This window comes from Cucurbita pepo, chromosome 4, assembly GCF_057944985.1.
Source record: "Cucurbita pepo subsp. pepo isolate OVF chromosome 4, ASM5794498v1, whole genome shotgun sequence".
NCBI classification, from domain to species: domain Eukaryota; kingdom Viridiplantae; phylum Streptophyta; class Magnoliopsida; order Cucurbitales; family Cucurbitaceae; genus Cucurbita; species Cucurbita pepo.
Genome location: NC_141801.1, coordinates 12,031,975 through 12,050,653, shown reverse-complemented (window position 1 = coordinate 12,050,653; position 18,679 = coordinate 12,031,975). Strand labels below are relative to the sequence as shown.

Here is an 18,679-nt window from a genome sequence, read left to right as displayed (position 1 = left end):
GGAATCTTATTCTAGATTCCATTTACGAGACAACTAGCTACGAAAAGTTTTCTCCCATTTTACAAACACCGCTCTCTTTTCAGCGGCCTATAAATACAGCAAAGAAGAAAACGTTTTTTTGTGAAGCCTTCAAGATTTGGAAGAAAGATTGTGAAGATGTTAATGAGTTGGAGAGTAAGTATGAGCCAAAGATGACTTGCCTTGCATTTGTTCGAAGCTTTAAAATGCAAAAACCAATCTGTTCGGGAAGTCATCCTTGGATCATTTTTGCTCTTTTCACTCTTTTTTTTCCCTATAATACTGCTATACTACGAGAAAAATGTGACTGAATGTATGTTGAGTTGCTCGAGTTTGACTTATTAACAAATGTCATGAGAAATGTGATTGGAAACACTACAGATTGTCTAGTTTATCGAGTTGGTTAAGGCACGAGATCGCTTCCCTTATGATCATACAATGTGGGGACAACTACAAGCTCATTAACACACATTTAATAGTGCACTGTCTAGATTGACATGGTATGGTACGCATTTGTATTAAAGTAGTCGGTAGCTACAAAGCTGCACTTGATATGTAGTACCATTTCATCAGGTTATTGTGTGTGAGGAACTATTAGGGTATCTCTATGAGATCCCACATCGGTTGAAGAGGGGGAACGAAACATTCCTTATAAAGATGTGGAAACCTCTCTATAGTAGACGTGTTTTAAAATTGTTAGGCTGATGGCGATATATAACGAGCCAAAGCAGACAATATCAGTTAGCGGTGGGTTTGGGTTGTTACAATCTCCAATTATCTTCTAGCAGTAAACTTGTCTAGATAAAGTTACAATCTCCAATTATCTTCTAGTAGTAAACTTGTCTAGATAAAAAATGGCTCACATGGGTATCAGAGTGTTTAGTAGACAGGAGGGTCGTTCCCTCACGATTATATTTACTGTACAATACAAAGACTACTAGAGATTGATCGAACTAATTTTTAACGTCCAAATTAAATAGAAAAAGAAAAAAACAAATGAATTGTGCACCTTTTTTAGTATGTGTATTAACTTTAATTATAATTTAATTTATATGCTTCTAAAAGTTTATATATATATATATATATATATATATATATATATATATATATATATATATATATATATATTTCCATTTTGAAAATATTATAATTATGATAATAAATTTTGATTAACTCCGATTAAGTTGTGAAATTATGATTATGGCGTATTTGATGTATTTTGTAAAAATTTTATTTAAAAAAAAAAAAAAAAAAAAACGTCGTCTTGATTCTGGAAAATGTTTTGCATATGAAACTAGAACGACCTTTCTACGCCGGCTCCGTCCAACCCTCCGCCCTGCCACATTTTTTTTTTTCCCTCCTTTTTTGCAGAGAAGAGATGAGAGAGAAGGAGCGCGACAACGAAGCGTTTCTGACATGGAAATAGAAATCATAGACACTTACTATGCTAGTTAATAAATTATCTCCATTCCTGCGCGGGTATATGGATGCCTGATTCTTCCATTTCTTTTTTCATTTTTCATGATTTGGATCTTGAAACGGGACGGGCGAAGTTGTAGTACTTGGCCATTGATTCGTGTGTCGAGATCATTCTGTGAGTATGATTTCTTAGCTCATTTCATCTTTGTTGCATTTGGTGTTTTTATTACTGAATTGAGTGTTCGGATTCCGATTTCGTTTTTTTTTTTATCACTTCCCATTCTATCTCGTGATTTGTAGTTTTGGATTGTCTGATTGCTGCTTAGGTCTCATGTAGAGGAATCTAGGCTCTAGATTTTCTTTTCTTTGGTAGTTTTTGTGATTTTTTTTCTCCGCGAGTTGACTACTGGTATTGGTGTGCTTGCGTCTTCGATTTGAATTCATAGCGTTTTTTCGTATTATTAGGTCCAAATTTGACCTACATAAGCGTTGGGTTGGTTTTGACATTTGGTGGTATAGGTTGGTTTTAGTTGTTGGGAAGCTTCAAAGCTTTGAATGGACTATTCTTTTATCGTGTATAAGTTGTCTTACCTATGGATACTCTTACTGCTTTTACGGTGTCTTGTTGAAATGATTGTTGGCAAGTAACTTACTGTAAAAGTTTCTATCAGTGTACAGGGCTGAGGCCTTCTGTACTACTCATTAGGTGTTAACAATAGCAGGAATTATGATACTTTTGAGTTCTATAATCATTTGGACCTTTACGTTTTCCATTTAAGTTAATCAGATTTTTTTAAAAAAACTTATGACAAAGATCTGTATATGTTATCAAATTGCAGATTTCCTTCATCAATCAGTTTACAGATTCTCTGGTAACTTTTGACATACATTTCTCTCATTGGAGAAGTGCATATTGGTAGATAGCAATCACAATGCTAATCGCTTAGAGATATAGCTGCAGTTCATTTTGTTGAAAATGAAGATAACTCAGGCGTGGATTCCCCAGGATATGCAGATTTTGCCAGGGCCTCGTCATCGTACTCATATGAAGAGGCCTATGTGGATTATCATTTTGGTTTCCTTCATCATTGTATTCCTTTTCTGTGCATACATGTATCCACCTCAAGGTAATAGTGCCTGTTACATTTTTTCTTCTAGAGGTTGTAAGGTCATTACGGATTGGCTTCCGCCTGCTCCTGCAAGAGAACTTACTGATGAAGAGGTTGCTTCTCATGTTGTCATTCGAGAAATTTTGAATTCACCTATTGTACCATCAAAAACTCCAAAGATAGCATTTATGTTTTTGACTCCTGGGTCTTTGCCGTTTGAGAAGCTTTGGGACAAATTTTTCAATGTAAGTTTTTTTTTTTCTTATTTAAGCTGTTTCTTCTTCTCGCGTTTTGCATGGTCTTTATTTCCTTGTAATAATTGATGGTGTATGTGGTTTTTCATAAGCCACTAATAATGATGTTCATCAAGGCTTGGAACAAAAAGTGTGAAATTTGTTTCAAAGAAGGGGAATCAGATGTTTTAACATTGAATTGTTATTCTTTCATTGTCAATTCATTACTTCTTTAAATGTTATCCTCAGACTGATCTCTTTACCAAAAATTTATCATCTGGCAGGGTCATGAAGACAAATTCACTGTTTATGTTCATGCATCTAAGGAGAAACCAACTCATGTCAGCATCCACTTCTTGAATCGGGATATTCATAGTAATCAGGTGCCTTCAGTCACGCTTAAAAACTAAAATAGAGCTATTAGTCTATTTGGTGTCAGATTGAAATCCCCAGTGTCTCTGTGAATGCTAGCCTGATGTTAAATTTCACTCACGTCATATGGATCATTCTTATCCTTTTTCTCATTCCCCTTTTTGATCTGAATGTAAATAATTGGACACTTAATTGATAACTATTGCAGGTGGTGTGGGGTAAAATTACTATGGTTGATGCAGAGAGAAGATTGCTGGCGAATGCTCTACAGAATCCGGATAATCACCATTTTGTTTTGCTTTCCGATAGGTGATGAAATCTCGTTTTTTTTTTCTTTTTTCTTTCTCCCTTTCCATGGGTGGTATTGCGTTCTTATCCTCAATTTCAACGTTCCTTTTATTTTGCAGTTGTGTGCCTTTGTATAGTTTTGACTATATCTACAAGTATCTGATGCCTTCAAATATAAGTTTTGTAGATAGGTGAGTATGTGCCTTCACGCTTCCTCTCCGTGTGTTCATTTCCTTATGACTTGCATGGAATAGCTATTACACCCAACTTCTCTGTGAGAAAATATCTACACACACAACTCCTAGCAGTTGGTTACTTGTCAGATTGCTAGACCTTCAACAATTTAATGCTGCATATTGATTTGTTTGTAGAATATTTCTAATAGATGCAATTATTTTTTCAGCTTTAAGGATCCCGGTCCACATGGAAATGGCAGGTATTCAGAGCACATGTTACCGGAAGTGGAGGAGAAGCACTTTAGAAAAGGTGCTCAGGTACGCACTGAAAATTTCGATCATTCATCCAACTTTCCACAAATTTGATTAGTTTCATGCTGCTCCTATCATTTTGTTCTTTTTTGGAAGAATCCTTTTGTACACAGACGGAAAGAATTAAGTGCTTTGGTTCTTTCATTAACGTCTGTGCTTGTCTGGGTTGCCACGATAACTATTTGAAAATTTAATAGTTTTCTCTTGATTATTTTTAGTCATTTGAAATGTCGCAAAGCTTAAAGTGGTTTTGTTGGGTAGACTTATGGATGCATTGATTCATACATCTGCCTACTTTTATGGCTTAGATTTCAGATTGAGATATTTCTCCCATGCGCACTTTGTGTCAATTAATGAAATATCTTGCAAATTTAACCTCCATTTTCTTTATTTGTTCAGTGGTTCACCCTGAAACGGCAGCATGCTTTAATAGTTTTGGCTGACAATCTTTATTACAACAAATTTCGCAATTACTGCCAGGTGATTATAAACTTATTTATGTTTCTGTATTTCTGTTGCAAAACTAGGAAACTTAACTGTGTGTAGTTTTCTTTTATTCATTTTTTTACATCTTAGGGATATAGTAATGCTCTCTCTCTCTCTCTCTCTCTCTCTCTCTCACGCACACCACAGACACATTCATTAGAAGATAAGTTGAACTATTCAGACTCCTCGTTTTCCTGTACAACTGAGCAAATTTTGTTCGAATAGGCAGACACAGTTTCTCTAAAATCAAGTGTACATCTGGGATCTAATAATATCTTCTCAATTTTCATTGGGTTTGACCTGTAGTAGGAGTAGACTTTGAGAGTCTTTTCTATTCGCTCTTTCATCCGGTTGATATGTCCTGGTACACTCGTGTGTCCCTTTCTGAGTTCTCACAAGTCTGCAAACACTTATCCTACTGACGACCATTTATTGAGTTTGAGGTTATATGTTAGTTCCTTCAACCGATTCCATTTTTCTGTCAAGGTCTTGCCTTTCAAAGCTCTGCTGAGGGGATATTTGCAATTTTTGTTACATTGCCCGGAACAATGCCAGGGGACTCCATTTTATTTAGTAGGTAGTGTGATCCCTGGTTTCCATAATTCTGTGAGGTTTGTTTGTTTTTTTTTTTCTTTTGGTTTGAATATGCTCCAAATTAAAAAGCTGTCACCGTCCTCTCTCACATGTAATTTATCAGCATTTATTGTCAATTATGATAGATCCTCTATCCATATGGTTACCAAATACCGATTTACAACCATATATTGATATGTATATTCTCATCCACAGCCAGGTTTCGAAGGGCGCAATTGCATAGCTGATGAGCACTACTTGCCGACCTTTTTCAATGTAAGAGTTTCTCCAGACACATCTACAGAGCCTTTCCCATATTTCTTACTAAAAACTTCCACTTCCGCATCTTTTAGATTGTTGATCCCACTGGAATTGCAAATTGGTCAGTAACACATGTTGATTGGTCTGAAAGAAAGTGGCATCCAAAATCGTATAGAGCAGAGGATCTTACTGATGAGCTTTTGCAGAATATTACGGTATGATTTATTTACAGTTTCAATATTTTCACTCACCAATTTTCATTAGAAGCTCTAAAATGTTAGCTTATTCCAGTAATTTTTACTCAACCCTTATGATATAGCCCTACCATATGGTAAGGTGATGTAAAGGTGGTAACTGTTGTGGATGATTATTTTTAATGGTGCTATCTTCGCAGTCAATTGATGTGAGTGTGCATGTAACAAGTGACAAGAAGGTATGCTTGTTCTTTTGTTAGAAATTTAGAATGAAACTCGGTTGGTGTCTTGATCTAATTGTAGTTTTTCTGGGGCTTCTACAGAAAGAAGTACAAAGGTGGCCTTGCGTGTGGAATGGTTTGCAACGGCCTTGTTACCTATTTGCAAGAAAATTCTATCCCCAAGCTCTGGATAAGTTGCTGTATTTTTTCTCCAACTATACGACAAATTGAGTTAGGTTTTTATGTTCACATATCTTTTTGAAGTTTCAGATTCTTTGGCATCAATAACTTACCAAGTTTTTTGTTCAAATCTGGTATTTTATTCAGTTATAGGTTGTAAATTCCTGTCTTGGGAAGGTTTTAATGTGACCAACCACCATTCCTGAGTGCATCAAGCTGCTTGCCGAGTGCCTAAGGTGATCTGGTAGGAAGCTAACAAGTTGGTGTTGCTTCCTCGGGGATGGGCGACATATTATCTCTTTTTTACTTTCCGTTTTTTAGGATTTTTTTTTTAAATTTTTGGTTAGTTTTAGCACAGACGCAGAGATGATTTTGAAGGAAGATTATTAACATATATCTTGTTGTAATATTTTGTAAACATGAGGATCTGAACTTGCATCTTGCAATTTTTTACAAATATGTTATCTTTTGAGTTTCAAAGTATCATATTTCTGTGCGGCACTTCAATTAGAAAGCTGTGCAAACAGGAGGGACAGAAAGGTCAATTTGTCTCGAAAGTTTGCGAATGGACTAATTGCATTATCTGGTCTGTTAACTTGAGATGTCCAGAACATTTCCTGCTCTGTTTCTAGTTTGTTAGAAACTGACTTTCAGGTTCGTCCGGCGCTTTCACAGACAATGCAATCTTTCTACCTGCAAACTCAGCTAACGGTATGTTAGTCTTGTCTTTTTCACTTTATGTAGCATTTCTCCTCTGTGATTTAAATATCTGCATGGTTCATTTGATGCTTATATTTTAGGCGCTCACATTTCATCTATGAATCAATTTCTATAATCTTCATCTTCTATCTCTTTCCAGATCATATGACCTTGGTGTGAACTGATACTTGAATATTTCTCCCCCATTTTTTTTACCTGCTAATCTTTCTGGTTCAACATGGCTTTGACATGACATTTATTATGCATACAACTGTTTTGAGAAACCAACACGGTTTCGTTCTCCATTGCAAAACATCAGATTTAGCATGGTGATTCTATTAGTTTCTCTGCACATGTTTTCCTTTTCAAACGTTTTCTAACCTTGGCATTTTATTTGTCAACAGCCGACCATGATCACTTAAAGCCTTGGCATTTGGCAACCAAGCTCATCCATCGCAACTCTTATCGACAACCACCCTATGACCCAAATGAGAGAGTTGAAGATCAATCAAAGAGGATACAAGTTCAATTGAACGCTTTGCTTATCTTGGAAGTCCAAGATTAAGGAATTGAGCTCTGTTGGTAATGAGGCCCATTCAAATCTCATCTCTTTGAAATGAACTCACGGTTTGATCCTTTGAAATTAACAAGCTTCAAAATATTGGGTTTGTGGCTTTCCTGGCTATAACCACATCAGTGGTTACAAATGCAATTGTTTTAATCAAGCCGATTACAAGCTGAAGTACCTACGTGGGTATACCTAAGAGGGAATTCTTGCTAAGGAGTCAGGAACGTCTGATGAATGTAGTTCTCAATAAAATGCTACTTCGACTCCAAAAATTAAAGAGGAAAGGTTTTTAAAAAATAAAAAAAGTATTTGAGTGAATGATATCAGCATTCTTTTCCCTTTTTGATCCCTAATGATACTGAGCGACATTAATTAAACTCACAATACTAGCTCGTCATCTAATAGGAAAAATCATGAAGACCAATTGAAAATTCTGGTGTGGCCATATAAACAGAAAACCAAACAAAGGGCTTTTGATCAAACTGTTCTTGTGACATCTCACATTGGTTGGGGAGGAGAACAAACCACCATTTATAAGGGTGTGAAAACCTTTTCCTAACAGACGCGTTTTAAAGAGGGAAGCCTGAAAGGGAAAGTCCAAAGAGGACAATATCTGCTAGCGGTGGGATCTAGGGCGTTACCGTTCTTGTGCCGGATTGATTGTCAACTTCTTGGTGACTAAGTTAAGTGCTAATTTGGTTAAGAATGTTCAGATGGAGTGGATTGGTTCAGCAACTTAATGGGGTTTTTTTTAATCAATATATAACTCATGGATAGCAGATCCATGACAACAAACTATTGATGCCTTGTTATTGTACAAAAAAATATATATATTGAGAGAAGGAATATGCTATTTAGGTACAACAATGGGGGCTGGAGGGACTGACTTTTGAATAGGTGTACATTCCCACTCGCCCTCTTTAGTATGAGAATAAATAAAAAACTTGGGAGCCCATGTCTCACCTCTGGATGCCATTTCTCTTGCAGACTCCCTTTGTTTGTCTTCCAGGACTCTCTTTGCTCTTTTTGCTGCTTCCCAGTCGTTGCTCATAATGCCTTGGCTCACCTCGCTCCATACAACTGCTGATTCACTTGGCAACACACTCTGTTCAATATGTTCAACTCACAATCAGGTATGTGTATGTATACTAATTGATGTTCATGTTTTGCTTAATGAGTTAAGACATGCTTTGATCATTGAAGAACTTGAAACAAGTCCAGAGAGCTTTCATGGATTTTGTCAAATTTCCATTCAATTATAGAAAGCCTGAATGGAGCACAATATGATGAAGAAAGTTGATTGTGGGTTACTTTACCCTTAGGTCTTGAACTGTAGGAGTTCTCAGCCTCCAAATGTTGTCTTTTGCGTTGTATATGATTTCAACTTTACCGCTCTCGATGTTCTTCACAGTGACAGTTCTGCAATATAAGTTGAATGAGTACAGAGGAAATTGATAGCCATATTTGATGTTTGTTTATGTATTTCTGAGGAATCTGGAAATATTCAATATGGAATTGTTTGAACAGTTTGATTTTGAATTATGAAACCAATAGATATGTTCTTGCAATTATAAACCAATGAAAGATCTGAAACCAATACATATGCTCTTAGAAAGTAGAAAAACAATTAGCACAGAGGCTTAGATTACCTGTCCCATTGACCATTGATCTCGTAGAGAGGCTTTGATGAGAAGCTATCTAAAATCTTTCCTTTGATTGATCTAGCATTTCCTCCAAACCCAAAGAAAGACAGACCTTTACAACGTAACTCAGCTTCAAGACCAGTGTCCTGGCATGCAATTCTGATACTACCACTCCATTCAGCCGCAGGCGTTGGAAGGAATTTGAACATGAGATTTGGTGAATTCATAACATAAGTTTCTCTATGATTTGCAAGTCTCAGCTCTCTCTTACCACTGACTTCCACCTCTACTGATGTCCCTACAAAAGTTGGATTCAAACCCAAATATTTGTTTAGACCAACTAACTGACAGTGTTATTCACTGTGCAAATAACTTCTATCCCCAAACACAAAAGAGAGGAGATTAATAACAGCAACCCTCCACTTATGCCATCTATTATATCAAGATAAATGCAGATTTTAGGTACCATAGAATTTGGCCTTCGGCAGTTGACACCATATCATCTCCAGGTTTTCCTTTTCATCGGTAGCATGGAGCGCGCTCACCGGTGGATGATGTGAAATCTATCACAAATTTCCTAACAGAGTCAGTACAGAAACAGAGAGAGACAAAGATAGAGACAAAGTAAGAACCTGCTCAAGTAGGATATTTAGGGAGCCTGCTGAAGCATGATGGGTCTCCCCAAGAATTGGGTTGAAGGGAGCAATACCAAAAGTTAAAGGACGAAGAGTAGATATGTTCCATGCAACCACAGCCACAAATCTGTCTATTGGGTTCTTCCCACTGTTGCATTTCCGTAACATGTCTTCATTGAAGCAATACACTGATTCACCATAACATTGAAGTTGTGATTTTGGCATGTTCAACTGTGGGGGCACCTGAAATTTACACATACGATTCATACTTTTATCACCAAAACTCATCTTATGTTTGCATTTGTTTGTACATACAATAACCCATAAACTTAGATAATTTTAATATAAATATTGATGGGTGAAAAAAATAGCACTAACACAGTCAAATTTCGTTTCATTTCACAAATCTAAGTATTAATATTACCAAATTAGTTTTTAGGGACAAAAAATGGTAGGATGTAATTACAAAGTCGCATAACATAATTAAATAAACAGTTCATAAACTTAGAGAGAGAGAGAGAGAGAGAGAGGAGAAAAGAGGTACCTTGAAGTGAGATAAATCGGATCCTGGCCGTATATCTTTAAAGAGGCTTAGGATGCGTTTGAGCAAGTTAGGAGATCTGTAGTCGGCCGCATCCGATCCTCCCTCCAAAGATAGTGGTTTCGTCAGAGTAATTCTTCTCACCTCCCCCTCCGTGTCCACTCCCGCACCCTATTACATTTCCGGCGTTTTGTCAGTCTAAAAACTTTCTAACTCCCACGCGCTGTTAGGAGCGTCATTTTCACGCACATCAGTGCTCATAACAACAATGTTTTTTTCTAAAGGAAAAAACAAACAAACAAACAAAGAACTTTCCCACGTGCGGCTCTGACCGTTGATAAAAAGTGGCTTGAAGAATTTATTAACAGGATATTGGTTCTTGGTTGAACTAATATCTATAAGACATCTACCCGCCATATGAGACCACCCCACATTTAACCCTTTGATAAGAGCTTACCAAAATTAATAAAATAAAATAAAAAATTTAAAAAAAAAAAAAAAAAAACTTCATTTTATATTTTCTATCAAAAATATTTTTTCACTCTCAATAATATTTTTAAATTTAAAAATATATATATATATATATGAAAGATACTTTACTCTTAATTTTTTTTTTTATAAAAATAGTTAATATTTTGTTTCAGTGTTTAAAAAATACTCTTCATTATTATCTTCAACTATTTTAAAAAGTTTGTAAAATAATAATTTATATAATAAATATTCATGAAAGTTTAAAAGTAGGGTTAAAACTCTCACATTTTTTTAAAAAAAATTTACTATCCATATAGACAAAAACTATGCATTTTTTTAAAATATCTTTTTTTTTTTTTTTTAGTTTAGAGTTCAAACTAAAAATAATATGATACACAGGACTGAAAATGGGAGTCAAAATATACTCGATAAAACCAATAAATAATGCAACACACATAAGCATACATAACAATGTTCATATGTTACACTAAAAATCTTAACTGAAATTATATACATATATTAAGAGTAATTAATTCAAATTGAAAATTAAAGAGTTAGACCTAAATCATTATAAAATAAGATCTAACCTAAGAGGAAAAACAATTCTACCTTGCAAAAACCTAACAATGTTCATATGTTACAAAATCAAGGTATTTATTTTTTCAAATAAGGCTTGAAAATAATAATAAAAATAACAATAACAATAACAAACGGAAGAAATATTTTTCATTCCTTTTAGTACAGATATATTAGATATTAACTTGGAATTAAAAATCTACCCATGGGAATTTTTTTATCCAATCTATATAATTATTTATTTACCAGACAAACTCTCCCCCTCAGGTAACGTTCTAAAAAAATACAATTTAAATTCAATCTAATTTTATAATTATTCTAGTTTAGTTGATTTATTTTAAAATATACCATCACCTGTCTTTAATTTTCTTTTAAAAAATGTCATAAATCTATAAATCTAGAGGCATGTGCTTGCTTCTTTTTTTCCCTCCAAAAATTTAGGGCACCAAATATCTCTATACTTTTTATCCTAAAAAACGGGCTATAAAAATTTAATTCACGTATAAATTTCATGCATAGTCTACAAAGTTAAAAAAGGAAAAAAAAAAAAATATATATATATATATATATAATTTAAAAGAAAAAAAAAACAAATATAAACGTCCAAAGTTAAGTAAACAAAACCTAAATTAAGAAAGCGTCCACCATATTATTATTTTAATAATGTAAAAAGGGGAAAAACTAGCCAGCCGCGTGAACTCCCCAATGCCGCTAAAGACGGCGATTCAATCAGGGAAAGGACCATTACCAATACTTAAATATTTGACGATGATTCCGAAGATTCCGTTTAAACCGGCCGGAAGACCGCTATCGATTTTCCTAAACCAGAGATAGACGCAGGCCGAGAAAAGCGGTTTTCAGTCGATTCGAGGTGGTTTTTGTAAAATCAGCGATGATCGATCCACAATCGATACAGAAAAATCTCACAAATAACATCTAGAGAGAAAGAGAAAGAGAAAGAGGTACATACCATTAGTGGAATCGGTGACGATCGACGGTGCCTGAGGAGTCGCCGACGCCGGAAGTGTGAGGAGTGTAGATTCTTCGATCGAAAGAGATGAGGAAGAAAGAGGAGTCTGTTTAGGTGAAAAGTGAAGAGGAATCGATAGAGAGAAAAAGAGGGGAAAAGCGAGAGAGGTCGGTGTTTGTGCGTCGTGAAGAATATGAATTTTGGCGATTTAAAAAGGGGATTGTCCAATGAGACGTAAGGGAAAGGATCAATAGAAGGCGCGGTGGTGTGAATGCCATATTATTCTATTTATTGCCAATCATTTACTTATTAAATACAAAATTTTAAAATATATATATATATTTTTTAAATTTTAAATATATATTAGTTACTTATCCTAAACTAAAATATAATTAAAAAATGAATAAAATTCTTAAAGCCATTTTAAAAAATATATTCTAATAAATAAAAATGAAGTAAAATAAAACTTGGACGTTAAAAAAAACAAAGACTTAAAAATACTAAAATTAATTATTGTAACCATTTCCAAGAAAAAATGAGTAAATATTGCCTTTTTATCAGCATTTTTAGAGTACGGTTAGTATGTTATAAATAACTTAATTTCTAAATTAGAGTGTAAAATTGTTTAGTTAATTTTTTTTTGTTCAATAATTACCAAAGTAGAAATTGAATTATTAACTTTTAAAATAGTAAATAAGGTTTTATCCAATCTTAAAATTTGTAATGAATAATTAAAAAAGTAATTTCTAAGCTAAATAAATCATATAGAGTAACTAATAAATATTAGAACAAAAAGAAAAATAAAACTATTTATTATATTATACAATTAAATAAATCACGTATTTTCTTAAAAAGGAAAAAATCACAATTAAATAAATTAAACTTTTGTGATTTTACTCATATACCCTACCGAAACATATTATGCGACTTAATAATGAGGACTATATCTGTAATTTAACACAAGATACACAATAAACAAGTATTAATTTGACTTGTTCAATGCGATAAAGTTACATGTTTACGGAATTACCCAATTACGCGTGCATTTAGCTTTTGCTTCTCTTTTTCGAACAATTTGCAACAGTCTCATTCACACGTGGCTAGCACTGTCGGCGCCGGCGCCGGAGCCTATCCCATTTGACCTTGTGATCTCCCGCCGACAACCCCTCAACAGTTGTTGAAAGTAAGCCAATCTTATTTGACCACGTGTCAATCCTATGTCACCTTTTTTTATTGTATTAATTGGATTGTTGAACACGCATTTTGATGTCTTAATTGTTAGGTTTTGTATTTTTCTGTAATTCTTTCTAATATTGATTATTTCCATAGCGAGCCATATAATTACTCCATCTTTGTTCACATTTCTTTTATATTCAAATTAAAATCATTTCAGTTCAATTATAATTATTTTACCATTAATTAAACATAGTATTATATATAACACTGGTTTATCGTTATTTTATATTTCTATTAAGATTCTTTTATAATTAATTAGTTTTTTTATATTTTAAATACTAATCATGTGAGATACATACGGATCGACCACTACCCATAAAGCTCATGGTCTCTTAGTTGGTCACCATGCTTGCCCTGGTCTAAGTGTAATGAGGCTTAGGCCTTGAAGGAACCATTCTAAAGACCCACAAGTCAGTTGGAATGAATCAACTGAATTCTTAAGGTATCAAAAGTTCATTTGATACTCTCGAGGTTCACTTATTTTCTCAAATTTAAAAAATCCTACCGTTATTTTCAATCGAGATTGAGGGACTTTTTTTTTTTTTTTAACAACCAATATAAAATAAAGAGGAGCGACCATTTGGAATGGTACGTCCACAACAAATCTCAAACTCTCTGGTCTATGCTACTTGCCAAACTGAATTCGTCGTTGAACCAATTTATCTATCAAACTTTGGCAATAACGTGAAAAATAAGTAATTTTCGTTTATGGAAAATCATGAATAAGGAATCGTGAGTGTAAGCAATTGGGTTGGAGAGGGAGACGAATTTGATGGAGATCAACAACTTCAGAAAGTAACAGCTCGGATGTTAGTGTCCAAAAATGCTAACATCAATCCTTCCGTAGAACTTATCCAACCTCCGGTGGAACCCACTTGACCAAAAAGGAAGAAGTCAAAACTAAATAACAAGTATGTTGTGCTGCTAAACAAGGTTTAGGGAATTAATCAAAACATAACTAAGATGCTACGAATCTTACGCAATCCTAATCCAATCGACTAAGGATCCCCAAGACCAATCGAAAGTCGGTAGATCGAGGGGTATACGTGCACATGACCAACATTTTGCCTTGGACCTTGAAGGAAACCATTATGTGTTACACAACCATAAAAGAAAAATATAGCTCAAAATAAATGTGTACTCCATGTTCATCCTTAAAACTAGAGAAGTAGACAACTCGAGGAAACAAACCTAGGGTCAGACCTACGTGCCCTCACGAACTAAAAGAGGAAATAGATGAAAGATGACGAGGCAAAAAGTAGATCATCGGTGCACGCGTGACAGATAATATAAGCTAGTTAGGTGACACGAAGATTGTACAAGACATGGATAGTCTATATCACAACTTCTATGACAGTAATAGACATTAAATCCATTAGGCTTGAATTGATTATATATATATTATAATCAAAGAAATATTGTTGTCAATGGTTCAATATTCGACCTTGAACAAAGAAATTATATATATATATATATAAATTTAGCCTCTATTTGTGTATTTAATTTGGAAACTTTCAAACTGCCAATTTAATCTTGAATTTTTTTTTTTTTTTTTTTTTTTTATGAATTTAATAAATAAAAAATTGAAAATTTGAAGATTCCTATAAATATAAAATTTAAATTTGAATATAATAAACAAACAAATTAGAAATTTATGGAATATAAAATAAAAAATTGATATAAATTATATTTTTAAAGTTTTAAACTAAATATATATTAAATTTATAATTTAAGAAAAATAAACTTAACAATTCTTTGCGTTCGTCACGAGGTAAGAGAGAGAAGGAGGTGATGAGATAGCGATAAAAGAACAGGCAGTGCAAAGCGAAGCAAAGATGGAAGCACCGCTTTAGGGTTCAAAATTTACAGATAAGCCGTCTTTAACTTTTTTTTTCCTCTTCATTTCTTTTCAATCGAGGCAGAGAAAAATTCCTTCCTTTCTTCCCGCCACCGCCATTCCACCGTTCTCCTCCTCCGCTCCGACTCTCCGGAATTAGGTAATTTAGTTCATGGTAATTGTGGTTTTTGTTTATGTTGCTGCTTGGTTTCCTTTTTCATATCTTCATTTTCTTATCCCTAATGATGCGTTTTTGTAATTTGGGTTTTTTCTCATTGACGTTTTAGTGTTTTTGTTGTTTCGCATGGTTCAATTGTTCAATAATCCGCTCTGTTTGTCCCGGAAGTGAGGGGATACGAATAATTGTGGGCATTGAGGGATGTCAATTTAGGCCTTACATCTCTCTCCATGCGAACATTTCTCGCTCGTCTATGTAATCTTAGAAATTCCTGGGTATTACCTTATTCGAATAGGTTGCTGGCATTGAACAAGCATGTATTTGACTTAATTCACCAATAAAATCATTATGTCTGGATTCATTTTTTACCCGACTTCTCATACTGCTTCAGCTTAATTTTCCCGTGGTCATGTTGGTCAGCTGTTGCTGAATTGCCTAAGAATAGCTTCTCTTTGTCTGTCACTTGTGAAAATTCATATGCGCTCATGCAACTACTTTCTATGGTGTGAGATCCCACTTCGGTTGGAGGGGGGAACAAAATATTTTTATAAGGGTGTGAAAACCTCTCCCCAATAGACATGTTTTAAAACAAAATACGGTGAGACTGACAGCGATACATAACGGGCCAAAGCGGACAATATCTGCTAGCAGTGGGCTTGGGTTGTTAACTATGTTCTCGTGCATTCTTTAGATTTTGCATAAGGTTTCATGAGTATGATGAGTCACTCATATTCTTGCACCTGTTGTTCTTTTTTGGTTTTCATCGCAAAATAGGAAAAAAAAATTATGTGGGGCACTTTTCTTGTTGTGATTACGTACACAACCTATGATATTGTATCTATGTTTTATTTCTATCCATTCAAATTGATAGTCAAATTTGTTTCCTTTGCTTGGAGCCTCTTTCTGGGCTAGGAGTTATGGCTAATGCAAGTATTTGTACTTTGTTTCATGAAATTTTATGACAGTCACACAGATGGCATCCCAAGTTGTTCGTGAATGGATTGGGATTAACAACTTCGCACCGGCTACACAAGACAAATTACTTGAGTTGCTTGGAAGGCTGAAGCAGGAGGTCATATACTCATACCCATATGTCGAGATGACAAAATCCATATCTACATGATCTATTTTTCCATTCTGCTTTATCTGCATTTCATTTTTTTCACAAACTCTAAAGATTCATTTACTTTTGATATCTCTCTATAGAATGTTGCCACCTTGACGGTACTTGTAATGGGAAAGGGTGGTGTTGGAAAGTCATCCACTGTGAATTCCATTATTGGTGAAAGAGCGGTATCTGTTAGTCCTTTTCAGGTACTCATTAGTAAATCACTTCACTTGTATTTTCGTTGATTCAAGTGTACAGAAGGTGCACAATTTGATTTAAGAAATGAAATATTTATAGTCAGAAGTGCCAAGGCCTGTGATGGTTTCTCGGTCGAGGGCTGGATTTACATTAAATGTCATTGATACACCTGGCATCATAGAAGGTGGTTATATCAATGATCAGGCACTTGAGATCATAAAACGGTAAGTTTATTTATTATTATTTTTATTTCAAATTAATTATTATGAGATAATCAATTGATGTTTACCCTTACTGTATATCTTTATCCTTCTTTTTTGGGATTTCTTTTGGGGATTGGTGAGCAGCTTTCTTTTGAATAAGACCATAGATATTCTTCTCTATGTGGATCGCTTGGATGCATATAGAGTAGATAACTTGGAAAAGCAGGTTATTAGGGCCATAACAGAGAGCTTTGGAAAAGCAATATGGAGTAGGGCTTTGGTCGTCCTTACTCATGCTCAATTTTCCCCACCAGATGGATTACCATATGATGAGTTTTTCTCCAAAAGATCAGAAGCTCTACTGAAAACAGTCCGAGCGGGTGCCTCTTTCAGCAAACGAGATACTCAGGTGGCTTTCGCCATTTTTATTAGTCGTTGTCAGCAAATCTTGAGTTCCATTTTGTTCCTTTGTGCAGTTTTTAGTTGTATGCCCCGTCTATGTGAACAGTAGTTGATAGTACTCATTTCATCACGCTAGATATCTCCTTAGAAAAAATCAACTCCAAAGGGTTGTGAAAGGAAACATCAAGCATTGAAAATTAAACACGTGTAAATAGCTTAATTGTTTGAGTGAGATTACTTAAAGCACGTGAATAGCAGAAATGCATGACGGTCACTTTTCGGGTTATATCTTCATTTTTCTGTTAAAACTATGTTTTGTTGCCACTGTAGAGGATAAAGTGAGCTATTTTGTTGTTGGCATGCTTAAAACATGCAAGTGTTCTTTGATTGATTACTTATTTCGTAACAAGTGGCTAATACATTCAAGGATTTTTGGTAGTTAGTTTGTGAATGGCATTTAATGTCTTTGATCTTTCTTTCAGTAAATCTGTAGTATTCTGGAATGAGATGAAACCATGTCTTCCTTTTGTTCAACAAAACCTTACATTCATTAATCTGTTGTCTCGTTGAATGATAAAAATATCTATCTAAATTCTATACCTTCTAGGTACCGAAAATTCCAGTTGTTTTAGTTGAGAATAGTGGACGGTGCAACAAGAACGACAAAGAAGAAAAGGTTCTACTTCTCTCTTCTTAAAAATCCTCATTAGAATGTTTTCAAATTAATGGTTTTGAATGTTCTTTTTCTCAATAGGTTCTTCCAAATGGGACTGCTTGGATTCCTCACTTGGTTGAGACGATCACCAAAGTCGTGTCGAATGGAAGCAAGTCTATTTTTGTCGATAAGAAGTTGATCGAGGGCCCGAACCCCAATCAAAGGGGGAAGGTGCTGATTCCCCTTATTTTAGCTCTCCAAGTATGCATCTGGAACTTAAGGTTTCTATAGTTTTGCTTCTCTCTTACTATTCAGGGATTGAGCCTCTCTATTTGCTTCTCTTTTTGGCTTGTTGACAGTATCTCTTTGTCGTTAAACCTATCAAGCGAGCAATAATAAGTGATATATCAAACGAAAAGAGACCGTCATGGGAGGTAGACGCATGAGACGAGCTTGTACGACTGCAAGTAAAGTAGTGATTTGGCCCCATCAATATTCTCAACAATGAATATGGCTTTTCTGTGAGTTAAACTCATTACTCTATTGTTCGTGTTGAGTTCGGTTATTGTCGTGTTTTGTAGAATTTTGAATTTTGAGAGATCCGAGTTTCTCTATTATGCAAATTCGTGCACGCTGCAACCTCAATTCGGGTACTCATATTAACTTTAAAGGATTGCAGTTCTTTCCTTCCGTCTTGATCCTTACCTAATCCTTGTCACTCTTCAAATGACGAACAGCTTCCTTCTGTTTTATGTCACCTTATTCTTCTGTCTCTCTTAGAATTTTTCATTCATAGATTTATAAAGATGCTTTTTTAGGGTTTTTTTTTTCTTTTAAATATAAGTTGTACTAATTATAATTAAGGTATATGAATAAAAGTTAAATTAAATAACAATTAGTTAATATTATTTTAATAA

At 34.6% G+C, this 18,679-nt stretch overlaps 3 protein-coding genes across 12 annotated transcripts; 2 read left to right on the top strand and 1 right to left on the bottom strand.

Annotated features, from left to right (window-relative positions):
* The first annotated feature begins 1,267 nt into the window (after positions 1–1,267).
* LOC111793021 (glycosyltransferase BC10) lies at positions 1,268–6,325 on the top strand. 9 transcript variants are annotated; one of them, XM_087123264.1, is made up of 14 exons: positions 1,270–1,612; positions 2,277–2,309; positions 2,393–2,496; positions 2,596–2,791; positions 3,064–3,162; positions 3,360–3,460; positions 3,559–3,630; positions 3,843–3,933; positions 4,327–4,407; positions 4,900–4,986; positions 5,203–5,262; positions 5,340–5,462; positions 5,642–5,680; positions 5,765–6,325. In XM_087123264.1, the coding sequence occupies exons 3-14, from the start codon at positions 2,414–2,416 to the stop codon at positions 5,891–5,893; spliced, it is 1,161 nt and encodes a 386-aa protein (XP_086979390.1). In that variant the 5' UTR covers positions 1,270–1,612; positions 2,277–2,309; positions 2,393–2,413; the 3' UTR covers positions 5,894–6,325. The 9 variants fall into 9 exon arrangements, with proteins under 9 accessions (XP_086979391.1, XP_086979390.1, XP_086979387.1 ...); XM_087123261.1 differs by having other exon boundaries at positions 2,277–2,791; positions 5,765–5,798; positions 5,990–6,325; XM_087123259.1 differs by having other exon boundaries at positions 1,271–1,612; positions 2,393–2,791.
* Positions 6,326–7,832: 1,507 nt separating this feature from the next.
* LOC111793022 (oxysterol-binding protein-related protein 4C) lies at positions 7,833–12,146 on the bottom strand. The gene is made up of 7 exons (XM_023674698.2): positions 11,946–12,146; positions 9,932–10,099; positions 9,385–9,630; positions 9,219–9,315; positions 8,759–9,050; positions 8,426–8,528; positions 7,833–8,214 (listed from the first exon to the last, which is right to left on the bottom strand). The coding sequence occupies exons 1-7, from the start codon at positions 11,946–11,948 to the stop codon at positions 7,960–7,962; spliced, it is 1,164 nt and encodes a 387-aa protein (XP_023530466.2). The 5' UTR covers positions 11,949–12,146; the 3' UTR covers positions 7,833–7,959.
* Positions 12,147–14,941: 2,795 nt separating this feature from the next.
* Positions 14,942–18,452, top strand: TOC34 (translocon at the outer envelope membrane of chloroplasts 34). Of its 2 annotated transcripts, none has more exons than XM_023674701.2 (8): positions 14,942–15,178; positions 16,162–16,268; positions 16,403–16,510; positions 16,602–16,726; positions 16,850–17,114; positions 17,715–17,783; positions 17,862–17,993; positions 18,122–18,452. In XM_023674701.2, exons 2-8 carry the CDS (start codon positions 16,170–16,172, stop codon positions 18,206–18,208), a joined length of 885 nt encoding a protein of 294 aa, XP_023530469.2. In that variant the 5' UTR covers positions 14,942–15,178; positions 16,162–16,169; the 3' UTR covers positions 18,209–18,452. The 2 variants fall into 2 exon arrangements, with proteins under 2 accessions (XP_023530469.2, XP_023530468.2); XM_023674700.2 differs by having other exon boundaries at positions 14,947–15,178; positions 17,862–18,023.
* Positions 18,453–18,679: the final 227 nt, after the last annotated feature.